Here is a 13,636-nt window from a genome sequence, read left to right on the forward strand (position 1 = left end):
ACCACACACAGGCAAAACACTGAGACAGATAGTGATCACCCGTCACTGTCGGTCTGTAGGATGAAGATAAGGCAGTGTAAATCCTACAATCTCATGCTAGCAACGGAAAAACTAGGTCAGGAAAGTTGAAGCCTGGAAGTCTGGAAGTTTAATTCTTTTGTTGTTGTTGGGTAAAAATATCATACCACATCCCCAAGCTTCCTCATGTTGTCAGTGTTGACACCAAGCATTCCATCTTGGCATCCTATCTTCTTAAAAATCACTTTATAGCTGGCTGTCTATAATGAGCTGTGTAAATAATTATACATTTATAAACCAGCTCAGAACTGACACAATTTGATATAACATCCCCTGCTCAAACCTAAGTAGAGAAACAGGGTGTGTCAAATAATGTGTCCAATAAATAAATAAATATATATAAATATATATATTTAATTAAATTTATTTTATTTTATATATAGGACTTACACTAGATTTTCTTTCTCTGTATGTGTTAATGTTTTGCTATGCCTAATTCTAAATTGATTGCATTTTTATAATAATTAAGTTTATTATTTGTTATTCTCTGTTCTATGAAACATCTCATTAGTTGCAGCAAGGTGAAAAAGTTGTGAAATTATTATTAACCAAATTAGATAAAGGTACCTATATACTATACTATTCATGATTTTATGACTACAACCAAATAAATTCAGCAGCAGCAACAACAACAACAACAACAACAACAACAACAATAATAATAATAATAATAATAATAATAATAATAATAATAATAATAATAATAATAATAATAATAATAATAATGCACTTAAAAAATCCATTCTTTTATCCCAGTAACTGCTCTGTTTTGCCTGAACTTGATTGCAAAACAAGTATTGTTGATGTGGCCAAGAATTGTGTCACCGTCTGGCTGTCAGTCACTACATCATAAACAAGAAACTTGTTGATTGTGTAAAAAATGCATAGACTTTTTCATTATTGTGATGTCGTCCACCCACCACTAGTCTACAGCCTAACTTTTGAAACAAATATATATAGCACTTCAGTCTTGCACTTTCAAAAGAAATTTCTCAGCTTCTGAGATTTGAGCAACAGTTGAGAAAACAATCAATATATTATTACATCAGGCTTTTTGTTGTCTCTGCTGATAACTGCGTGGCTCAACTAACAATCCAGACAGCGGCGTCAACTAACACAAAAGTGAGCGGATGACTCACGGCCGGGACGAGATCGTCAGGCTGTAGGTTGTGTTTATGTGGGCTGGGTTAAGAACACTGTGTTGTGTTATTTTGAGTGCCTGAGACCATGCTAGAAGGAGACAAATTCACAAGCAGCAGCTGCATTAGGCTCATTTGCTGCTAACAATGAGAAATATGCACTCGTTTTAGTAATTCAGAGAAAATAATGGGTCTTTTAAAGTGTCCAACTTTTTTCAAAACACAGGAAGAAAGTTTGCAAAGCAGCAAATGTTGCTGGCAAAAAGAATGAGAACGAAATCATGTTGCTTGTGTCTAAGTGAAAAAGAAGACTTATTTTTTCTTTATCCTTCCTAGAGTAGCTCACTCCCTCATACTACTTCTCTCTCTCTCTCTCTCTCTATCTCTCTCATGAAACACTTTCATTCTTCTCTCCAGAGAAACCAAGCCCTCATTCTGCTTCCACATAGCGGTACATGTTTAATTTATTTTGGGGTATTCGATTATTTCAGAATGATCAGAGTAGATATGGAAGACATCCACATGCTCCCCAAAGTGCTCAGTGTTTCAAAAGAGTGGAAGTCATTTAGAAGGGGAATAATCAGTTGACTAAAATGAAGAAAGAGGAAAAAAAACAGACTGATTACAAGATACATAAACAGACACAAACACATTAATATGGACGTTAGATTTAGAGAATTGTATCAGGAGACGTATCAGTGAATCACAAACATTGGCACTCTGATTTTATTATGCAAATACGTGAAGTCAGATATTAAAGTTGCTCATGCTGAAGATTATTCAAGATCGTCTCAGTATCACACTAGCAAAAATAACTAGCAAATCTATGTAGCAGGTAATTGAAAAAAAGGTAGTGGGTTGGTATTGCTGGGGTTGGGTTTAGAGGTGGGGATGTAGGTGTTATGGGTGTGGTAGGAGTGGGGCTAGGGGTGTGGTTGTGGTTAGGGTGGGATTATGCTAGGGCTGTGGTGTGGTTAGAGTTTGGGATGAAGGTGTTAGGGGTGAACAGAGTGGGGGTAGGGTTAGGGTTCAGCTGGGTAGTGTGATTAGGGATGGGATTGGGACAGTGGGGTTAGAGGTAATAGGGGTGTGGGTGGAGTGAGAGTAGGGTTCAGTTAGTGGTGGGGTTGTGGGTGTGGTTATGGGTGCGATTATGTGGGTTTAAAGGGTGGGAATGAAGGTGTTGTTAGGGTTGTGGAGAGGGAGAAGGGTTCAATTAAAGGTAGGGTTGGGTATTGTGGTCATGCTAGGGCTGTGGCAGTGTTGTAATGTAACGGAGTACAAATACTTCGTTACTGTACTTAAGTAGAAATTTCACGTATCTGTACTTTACTTCGCTATTTAAATTTATGTCAACTTTCACTTTTACTCCACTACATTAACTAGATAAAATGTATACTTTTACTCCGCTATATTTCCACTAAGCGTCTTCGTTACTCATTACTACGAAATAAAATCAAAAGAAATGTGTCTGACTGCAATAAGGGAAGTTTGGCGAATCACTGCTCCTAGATTGCATTACGTTCCGCACACTCTATTTCAAAGTAATGTTGCTAAAGGAGGCTGAAGCACAACTGAAACCGCCATGGAAGCACCTACTGGAGGACCTCCCGTTATCGTAGACCAGGGGTGGCCAATCAGTCAGAGACCAAGAGCCACATTTTTTACTGTGTTACCGCAAAGAGCCGCATTATACACATGGGCACACATGAACATCACCTTTTTTTCCCTGCCATTTTGAGAGCGAACTTGACACAAATTGTTTACTCAAATGATCTTGCTCCTACTGGGAATCTTTGAGGTATTTTCATCCCACTCACATGCGCGTCTGACGAGAATACCGTATTGAACTCAAGCGAAGCGAACACGCATATTAAAAAGACACAAATACAAACTTCGATACGAATGTAAGAGCCGCATGAAACCGGGCAAAGAGCAGCGGGTTGGCCACCCCTGTCGTAGACGACCACCCTGACGATAGTGGTGAACAGGGTGAAGAAGATAACTTTATACACCCATGGCCGTATTTGCAAGAAATGTTTCTGTACATTGCAATGAAAGATTCTTCCTACCGGATGAAGTGCCTCTTACTGAAATTTTACTTTAAAATCACTGAAATTTTACTTTTTACTTTTACTTCAAATACTTAAGTACATTAAATATCAGAAAATTACTTTTGATACTTAAGTACAGTATATATCAGATACTTTAAGACTTTTACTTGAGTAATATTCTAAAAGGTGACTTTCACTTCTACCAAAGTCCTTTTCTAGTACGATACTTGTACTTTTAATCAAGTATTGCTTTCTAGTACTTTAACACTGGGCTGTAGTGGGGTTAGAGGTGGGGATGGAGGTGATGTTAGGGGTGTGGGCGGAGTGTGGGTAGTTAGGGTTCAGTTGGGTAGCGTGATTAGGGATGATAGGCAAGGGCTGTGGTGGGGTGAGAGGTATTGTTAGGAGTGTGGTTAGTGATAGGACTAGGCTAGGGCTGTGGTGGGTTTAGAGTTGCGAATGAAGGGGGTGTTGGGGTGTTCAGTTAGAGGTCGGTTTGGGGGTGTGGTTAGGGGTGTGTCTGGGTGGGATTATGCTAGGCATGTGATGGGGTTAAAAGTTGAGGTTTTTAGTGCTGTGCTGTGGATAGCATGGGGGTTAGGTTGGGGTGGGGTTTAGGGGTATATATAGGGGGGATTATAGCTTTGGTTTGGGCTGGGATTGGAGTGGGGTTAGGGATGGATTTAGGAGGTTTTCACCACTTTAGGAAAATTAATGACAAATGTGTGTGTTCTGATAAAGCATGATCGAGAGATTTTACGAGGTTTACGAAACTGGAGTTACTGAACTATAGAAAGCTTTTAATTCTTACAAACTCATTTATTATATTCTTAGTTTGATCCTCAACATACTTTGCCATGACTACGTGATACTCTGATGCTCTATGTAAATTTAAAAAATGGTGCTATTTTCATTGACAGCTTCATGTCAGATTTAGATATTTAGGAAGCATTCTTCAGACTCTTGTAAATATACTACAAATTTGACGCCAATTTAATCAGACATTACAGATGAATCGAGGGATTGTGAGGGAGTTGGCATGTGCATATAAAGTGTAATCAGAGACATACCCAGCATGCACATATAACATTTTGTCTGATGTCTACCTCATCTTATTATCTTATTAAATGTTTCTAAGCTCGTTTGCGTGTGCTGTTCAAAACCCTGCAGGAATCATGTACTTATCCGTACACGCACACACGCATCCCGACCGCACGGCTGGACAGACGAAGCTGTTGCATCCCTTCTTGATTCCTTCTCAGTGTTTTCTCTGTGCTTCCTCTGTTGAAGTGTCTCTGAAAGATTTATTACGATACTAACGTTTTGCGCCGAAATGCTCTTTCCTTGTTCCTCCTCGCAACGGCAAGGTAACGATGCCGGCGTTGCGTGGACTTTCACTATTGCATTTGTCTAATGTTCTGTGTCTTTTTTCTCTGTGTGTGTGCGCGCGTGTGTGTGCGTGTGTGTGTGGCTGTATCAGGTGCTATGGCCAATCATCTCATCTCAAATGCTCTGCTGCGACCGCACGGTTCAAACAACCCCTATAACACTTTAGTGGGGGACTCGACTGTGTATAACAACCCCACTCTGAGCATGTACAACACACAAGGTGTGCTGGTCCTCTCTACTCACCTTAGCTAACTGGCTACGTCCGTGTGGGATTGTTAGTGCATGAGACATGTGGGTGTGGAAGTGGGCGGGGCTCTGTGCATCCCTGGCATCCCTCGATTTACCGTTTGATTTGCCTCCTTCTGGAGTTTTCCTCAGCGAAGCATCACACAGCAGTATGCAGGGGAAAAAAATCAAACACCTCAAACAGTGAGTAAAGATCTAAATTTCGGGTGGAAATCCAGAACCTGGCGACATTTAAGGTAAAAGGGTGAGCTCGGATTTTACCCATCGCTGCCTGCGATATTTACCTACAGAGCTTAACGCCGAGGTGTTTGTTCAATGTCGAGCTCGTGAAAGCATCTGCAGTGTGTACGCGTTCCTGCGGAGATCTCAGCGGGAGGCCTGACACTTTTCTGCTGCAGCTCTGCATGATGCTGTCATGCCGGCTTCTCTGTTTATTACTCCCTCGCTCCCTCATTCGGTCTTAAATCTCTCTCTCTCTCTCTCTCTCTCTCTCTCTCTCTCTCTTTCTCTCTTTTTTTATTTGTTTATTTCAGGTATTATTCTTGTAAAATGTAAAAGGGCAAAAAAACTTCTCCTAGACCTTTTTTATAGTAGAATCCGATGTCCTGCTCAGACGGGGCACCAATTAGGTACAAAATACAGCTTGACATCATACTTAGTGTTTCCAGAAACCAGAAAATGCTGAAAGCATCGTCACAACCTTGAACTCTAATATCAATAAAAGCCCTGGAATTATGAGAAGAGCTCAAGGTACTGCTAATGTGCCTCTTTAGTCTGATCAATAATTCTGCAATATATTTTTTTATTGTGAAGCTTTTCCTCGAATTCGAATAGATAGAAAGGTTTAGTGAGGTCTTAACTCTTAACAAGGCCGCTTCCTACGTGCTTTTCTTCTCATTTTTCCTCCTGTATTTTCGTGCGTCCTCGTGTGTCATGCATGTCCTTTTTTGATCTGTCACTGAATGCTTACCTGTGCTTTTCTTTCTTTCTTTCTTTCTTTCTTTCTTTCTTTCTTTCTTTCTTTCTTTCTTTCTTCCTTCCTTTCTCCACGCTGTCCGTTAAGACCCCTACAGAGAGACAAGTATGGGAGTCAAGCTAAATATTGCTTACCAAATGTAATTGTCCTTGTATTTCCTTCTTATTCAATCATTTATTTATTTAATTATTATTATTTTTTTTTTAAGTGTTAATGGTCTGTTAAGAGTCAATGGTCTGATCTGGAAAGGAAAAAAAATATTTATAATAATTTATAAATTATATATAATTTTAAATATATAAAATATATTTTTCAGCGATTTAAGTGGTACCTGATAAAACAGAGACTGTAGTTTCCTCTGCAAATCTGCTCCCACTTTTTCTCTGCTGCAAATTCAAGAGAAGGTTCTGGAAGCTTTAGGAGCTCCATGCTTTCTTTTTTCGCATGAGAGAGCTGAGATGCCTTCATCCCCTCTCCCACCTTTCACCTTCGGCCTTATTTAGCACCTAGAACATTTGAAATATAAAATATAGCTTTAAAAAGATGAAAGAAAGAGAAAAAGAAAGATAGAAATGCCCTTTAATGGGACTCCATGTAGTGCTAAATAAGGGCCAGTGTTGATTTTGATTTGTTGACTGGAGCCTGAATGTAAGACTGGGTTCATAAACTGAGCGTCAGCATGGCTGTGCTTTATTGTGTGTGTGTGTGTGTGTGTGTGTGTGTGTGTGTGTGTGTGTTGTTTTTATCTCTTTCCCTAGTTGTATAGTTTGTATAGATTTTTTTCTCCTTACAAAATATACTGCATAAACATGGTGACATACCTGAGATCAGACTTCTTAAAGGGAAACTTTCTGTATGTAACCATCACCATTTGTGTCTTAGAGACATCTGTATTAAAGCACATTTTCTGATTTGTTTTTCAATACTTCCTCTCTTTCAGAGGGAATCTTGAACAATGCCCGGGATACAAGTGTCATGGATACTCTACCACTGAATGGTAACCATGGCAACAGTTACGGCCTAGCGGGAGCTGATTACCTGAGCGAGTGCGTGCAAATGATGGAGCGCGGCGGCTACGGCGTCCCGCATAACACGCACCCGCACACCCCGCTGGAGAAACGCATACTCCAAGAGCTCACCTCCAACTACCTGCCCCCCTACCTGAACAACCATGAACGCAACAACCTCGTCAACAAGCTCGTCAACAACGTCAGCAACATCAGCAACGTCACTCACGTGAGCAACATCGCCAACATGAGCAATGTCAGTAACATGAGCAACCTCACCAATGTGAGCAACCTGGCAAACGTGAGTAATCTTAGTAACATGAATAATAACGGAACTGTGGGTGGTGTTCGGGGCAAAGACGCATCGGCCCCTCCTCTCAGCCTCACACTCGACCTTGACGACTCTCCAGCTTTCATACCTGATGAGAGCTTGGGCCTTGAGTTGATCCGTGATGAATCTGACACTCCGTTGTTGCCGCAGCAAAGACCTACACATCACACCCAACCTCGAGCCTCTTTTGGCTCCACCTCCTCCTCGTCTCGTCGCCGCCTCCCGCAGGAAAACAGTGATAGCTTTTTTCCTTTGCTGACTGAAGAGCAGGGCGATGAAACGCCCTCACCAAGGAGAGACTCAGCCAGCCAAGAGCGGTCTGACACGCACACGTTGCCTCGCAGTGGAGGAGGAGGAGGAGGACCAGGAGAGGAAGCACGTGATCCAACAGAGAGTGATGATGTGTACTACAAGAGCATGCCTAACCTAGGCTCCAAGAACCATCTGCACCAGCTGCACTCTTACTACCACCTAGGCAGAGGTAGCAGCGATGGCTTCATCGGTCCTGCCAACAAGGATGAAGCTCCACACACTGAAACCCCACAAGAACCTGCCCAGCTTGTCACCAGCCTATAGACAACCACACGACCAACACACACACACTCTTGTTCTGACATGAAGTGAAGATTCTTTCCTGTCATTCCTCACATCATTTCCGTCGCTTATCCGTACTGGTCAATCGTCCGCAGTCGTAGACATTTCTTTTACGTGTTCTCAAAAAACAAAACAAAACAAACAAACAAAAAAAAACAACAAAACGAACAAAACTTTGCAGATGATTGTTTTTTTGTTTTTTTGTATTCTGACTGACCAATCAGATCGGAGGATTGTAAACGTCTGCTCTCAGACGTGACCCTATGGATGGATTTTTTTTTTTCCCAGATTCTTTCAGTGTGCAGTTCTATTTCCCACGGACAGAAAGCGACCACTGAGTCGATAATGGACTCCTGTGATATTTAGTGGGATAAGCGAGAAAGAAAAAAGACTTCTCAATGGATTTACGAAACATGCAGACTGAAACACTGAGGCGGTGCATAGACTCGGTGCCAAATGAAAAATAAAACAGATGGAGGAAAAAACACTACAAAAACTATTTTAATACACTTCTTTAACTGACATTCGCTTTTTCAATGTTTCTCCTTCCTGTGCGATGAGTCTGATACAGTCGTCCCAACAAGTCGAGTGAAAAAATTTGCATTTTTTTGAACATCGTTGCAAAGGATGACTTTGCCATAGGGCAAATTGTTTTATATTTTCTTTGATTTTGTTTCTTTTTTTTGGCGTATTAATAACAAATATTAAAAACAAGGAGGGAAAAAAAAACTAATATCACAGAGAATTATAAGATATTTCTATGTAAATGTACAGCTACTAGCATTACAGTCTGCAGTCTGCTTTTTTCTGTTCTTCTGTAAAAGCGTGGTGATTTAGAATCGGTTCAGTTCTCTTCCCGACTGCTCCTGGTCCGGACAGCAGTTCTGCTCTCACGCTCTCTTTCGCTGTTTGATTTGTACATTTCACTTTAAGCGCCAATTAACGGAACCATAGAAATAAAAAAAATAATAAATATATAAAAAAAATCTTGACGGTCATTTCAAAATCGTAACCAATTTTGTTTTTGTCCCCTCAGAATTTGTTCAATTTTTTAAAATTTTTTTTTAATTTTTTTATTTTATTTTACGAATCCTTCATTGTGTAGATAAAAGTGATATCATGTGAGTCATGATGCCAATTTGGGGCCTGAGGTGCAAATTTCATTCGAGAGTCACAACCGTAGAGCAAAGTGCGACGTGAAGCAGTGTTTGATGTTCGCGGAATAGGAAGACTCCAGCGATGCAAAAGTGAAGACTGATTTCCTGACATTCATATGCACTAGGCACTTGTATTAAATGATGAGAGGATGTTTGACTAATTAAAGCTCAATATTTGCAGTGAGAAGAAAAAGAACCTGTGTGATTTATTTCCAGCTTTATTTATTTCTTTCAAAAAGTACAAAAAACTCGTATGGTAAAACTTAGCCACCTTCGTTTTTGCAAACATGACTATATTTTATTTGTTTTTCTGTTTTATATTGATTTTTTTTTTAATCAAATAGAATCCAATGACCTCCTGACTAATATTTGTTGTACCAGTGAAACTTGTTTGCCAACAAATAAATAACTGCTTAAGACTGAAATGTTCGCTGAGGTGCTGTTATGTGGGTGGATTTTCTGCCTCATGGCTGCCTGAGAGACTTTTAAACGGATGGCAAAAAATCTCTGAAGAGCACTTAATTTAAAAAAAAAAAACAAAAAAGCCAATCCTGTCTGTAGTTAATAACCAGTTTCGAGTGCATTAGACTCATCAAACAATGAGTGTGATTGAATCTAGAAAATACTGCAAAGACTCAAACTAGCACCGTGTCTGGAGAAGATTAGTGTGTCTGTCTTTACTAAAGCCATTCCACTGAATCCAAATGAAACCCATTTTAAGTTGGTCTCGGGTGAGAAACCCAGATTTGAGCAGGAGGGGGCGGAGTTATAAGCTGTCATGGCTTTAAAAAGGAGTTTTAAATGAAAAACAGATGAAAAGAAAAATGTGAGTAATTTAATTACAATTCAGTGTCCCCTAAAGGCTTGTTAACAGATCACTTTGATTTCATTGGTGTGTGTGTGTGTGCGTGTGTGTGTGCGTGTGTGCATGCTTGTGGGTGGGTGGGTGTTTGACTGCGTGTGGCAATGATATGGGTTAAGGTAAAGTGGAAAAACATCTTGTGTGAAACCCTCAAGCATCCAATAAATTTCTGACATTTTGCCTTCACTCAAACCTGTTTTCTAGGGACTTGTTCACCCCTATGAAATATTTTGAATAGTCCGCGTTCAACAGGCACAAGTTCAACAGGGTGTTTCTTCATTCGAATCTCCTAATGATCATTAAACAAAGGAGAAATGAAGATGAAGAAAAAAAAGAAGAAGTAATGTAAGTTCTGTCATTGTTTCTTTTATTTTTGCTGATGTTCTTATACAACCCTACAATACCCAAATTACAGATTAACAATAAATATTGAACCTTTTCTACCAGTTAACTGGTGTTTCGAATTTAACTTCTTGTACATTTTCAATAGTATACACAAATGAAAACCTCTCTCAAATGAAAGGTCTGATATAAAATAAACCAGGACTCTGTTAGCTTTCAGTGCGAGACGTTTGTTGTTTCATTTGTTGATAATGTTACACTTTCATAATTCCAAAAAATTATGAATAAGCACTTGGGGCATATAAGAGAGCAGGAAGTGTTTTGTTAATATCGTTAATTACTTTGAAGATTAAAAAAAAAACATTTGTTTGGAAAAAAACATTAACTTTTTTTTTTTTTTTTTTTTTTTTTTAGAAATGTTGCCCCTTGTAGGCTCGATTAAAAAAAAAAGAAATGCTTCTAAAACACTACAAAATCTTGAATTTTGAGCTTTATTATAACCACCACTGTGGAATGGGACATGACAAAGACATTCAATGTTTCACACGAGCAAAACAAAAAAGCCTATTCGAATTGGAAGTAAATCATTAAACGTCATACGTATTTAGCTCATTTGCTAATTCGTTGCTTAAACAAAAGCAATGTGGCCTAATTAAAAAGTCATACAGCTCATTTGTAGTCTGAGATGTATTAAGATGTTTTTTATCTAATGTGACTTAAATGCTAAATATTCAAATTACTCACACATTCATTTCATGTTATTAAGGAATCTTTAATAATGAATCTTATCCCTTAAAAGTTCTCTGATGAATTAGAACAGTGTTTCTTTTATAGTGAGAGTTTATACGTCAAGAGACTGCAGACGAACAGGCGTGATTTGCGTATTTCTAAAAATTCTACTGTTTTCTATCAGGATTTTCATTCTTGCTTTCTTGTTTTGTCCTGTCTCCTCCTCTGTATTATCATTGGTTGTCTCCGTCATGGTTCCTGATCACTTAACACTTGATTTGAGGATATAAATTGAAACATTCTTCTTTCTTCGGTGTTTCTCAGTTCTGAGAATTGTTATGTATTCTAAAAATAAGCTACGGTAATTACTAAATTGTAATCGAAGGTGTTTATTGTTGTTGCTATAGTTTTTTGGTTATGTTCAGCTATATGAGTGGGATGTTCCAGAGGGCGGAGCTTATTTTGTTTAATAATCCCACCAGCACCATTAAGCTAATTGCAACCAGAGCTTAGTAGAATTAAGAACTTTTACTGTATCCTCTATATTTATATTCCTTTTTTTCACCTTTATACACATTGGGTTCTTTCTTGCTGGGATTTTCTTTTTCATTTAAAATGTCTTGCACTCCTGGGTTATTGTCTAGCCGAGCCATTCTTCCACTGAACCCGTCTCACCTGCCTCCGGGACAATTCTTTGTGTCTTTGTAATAAATAATTATTATTCATCTGTCTTTTTTTTACCTCCATGCTCACAGGACATCTTCTCATAGTGTCTTGTGCTTGTGTTAACTATCAGAGAACCCTTGAATCATATCGAGACGTTTGTTCTGGGTTGCTTGTTAAAAAGGACAAAATCTAACCTATCTTTCCTGATGTTTATTTGGTTCTGTATTTTCTTATAGCTTCAAGCGTTTTATATGCGATAGATAACTCCAGCACTTTCTGTCTCTCTCGCAGTGGGATTTTGTCCGGATACAGATATCCTACTGAGAAGGACACGTTATTCTCTTTCTGCATCTTTTATCCTCTCAGACTCCCCTTTCCTCCACGTGTCCTCTCGTCTCCGATGCTCACGGCTGGTCTTTTCCAGCTCTGTCCAATCTACGGCTCTAATGCAACCAAACAGCATTAATTGCATAGAAACCACGTAACCTTCTCGACTCGCCCCATCACCGTCCACTCTTTCAGGATGTCTCACGCTGTTGATAAAAGCCTGTCTGCTTTGTCTGATGCACAAATTATATGTTGTTCCTCACCATTTGAAAGGAGCAGATGAGCCCCGGCTCAGGTCGTATCGCTACGATGCGACGTGACTTGACACTGTTTAATTCAGCTATTGTGCCGTTCGCTTTCTGATGCTACCCAGTCGTTATGATTTGATGAGTCGTCAATGCGTTTTTTTGTTTGTGTGTCTGTGCTGATAGGGCGCTCTGAATGTAAAAATGCATTTCATGGCAGGCCAAATGATGGTTGGCGCGGTGCCTTGCGGAATCTCAAATTAAGTGTGTGTTTGTGTAACAGTTTTTGTGGTGTTTTCAACACCAGTGACATTCGTCAGCTTCTACCAGTGACAGATAGCACCATCTGAGGGCGATACTTTCGAGCGGGTTTGCTGATTGGCTGTTCAGTTTGCTTAGAGAGTGATTTTAGCTTCCTGTTTCTTTTTTGTCTTCTATTACCGAATAAAACAATTTCCAAGAATATCAAGACCATTATTATAACTTTCTGGCTCTGAAGAGGATTTGCTGTAATGTTCCTGCAATGTTGCTGAAATACTGTAATATTGCTGTATACTATTTAAAAGCTCTAATTATTTTCTTTGATATTGAACAGTAGCATGTTTCCAAAAACAGTTCTACAAATACATGTTGTAAATTTCGTGTTGTTGTGTTGTAAATTTAGACACATTGCCTAAAACCATATCAGTCTTGTATAATTGTGTATTTCCTACACAATTATACAAGATTAAACAGCTGACACAACATAACATATGCAAATCTTCTAGAGGTCATGTGCTTCTACAGTATGATAAGTAATGTGATAAATTTACTAGAAGCCTTTACTAACATTCTCGAAGTACAGAAAAACTGCCATTCCAGTGAACTCCATCAATTGTCATAGAAACCCATGTCTGTTTCCTTGGCCTCATCCTTGATTTTTATTTATTTATTTATTTATCTTAAAGCGGAAATAGTTGCCATGACAACCTCTTTTTTTATGTGGACTGGCAAGGAGGCAAAATGGACGTGCGCACTGAGTACTAATAGGTCGTTTCTCAGTTTATTTCCTTTATGTTCTTGCTCTCTCTTTCTCTGACTCTCTCTCTTTCATTCTCCTTCTCCTATTATCTTTGATCATCGAAGCACCAATCGACGCTTCTAATCTTGAAATTAAAGGGTGACGGAGAGTGCCTCCTCCTACCACCCTCTTCTGATAGATAGATATGTAGTGTGTTCACATGAGAGTGTGTTTGCATGTGTGTGTGTGTTTGAGAGAGAGAGATTGTGACTGTGATTGTGTGGATTGGTCAAGGCTGTTTCAATTAAATACATGGACATGGCCTGAGGACAGAGCGCAGATAGTATCGACTCATCACAGTGGAGGCCCACAGGCATGTCAAGGACAGCAATGTGTTTTCCCTACAGCGAGGCCCATGCTGAGAATCTATCACAAATGCATCTGTAGCACGCGCCTGTTGATGCGGGTCATATTACTACAGAGCTTAACATCTA

The 13,636-nt window shown here is 39.3% G+C and overlaps 1 protein-coding gene across 8 annotated transcripts in view; it reads left to right on the forward strand.

Annotated features, from left to right (window-relative positions):
* LOC132841763 (adhesion G protein-coupled receptor L3-like) overlaps window positions 1–9,531 on the forward strand; it is a 276,039-nt gene extending 266,508 nt beyond the window's left edge. For 5 of the 8 annotated variants that reach the window (XM_060864273.1, XM_060864276.1, XM_060864275.1 and 2 more), the window contains 2 exons: window positions 4,752–4,880; window positions 6,823–9,531. In XM_060864273.1, coding sequence (XP_060720256.1) covers window positions 4,752–4,880; window positions 6,823–7,796 — 1,103 coding nt within the window. In that variant the 3' untranslated portion in view covers window positions 7,797–9,531. The remainder of the gene's footprint in view (window positions 1–4,751; window positions 4,881–6,822) is intronic. The other 3 variants (XM_060864277.1, XM_060864279.1, XM_060864278.1) reach the window with 2 other exon arrangements.
* Window positions 9,532–13,636: the final 4,105 nt, after the last annotated feature.

The sequence above is a fragment of the Tachysurus vachellii genome, chromosome 2, assembly GCF_030014155.1.
Source record: "Tachysurus vachellii isolate PV-2020 chromosome 2, HZAU_Pvac_v1, whole genome shotgun sequence".
In the NCBI taxonomy this organism is placed as follows: domain Eukaryota; kingdom Metazoa; phylum Chordata; class Actinopteri; order Siluriformes; family Bagridae; genus Tachysurus; species Tachysurus vachellii.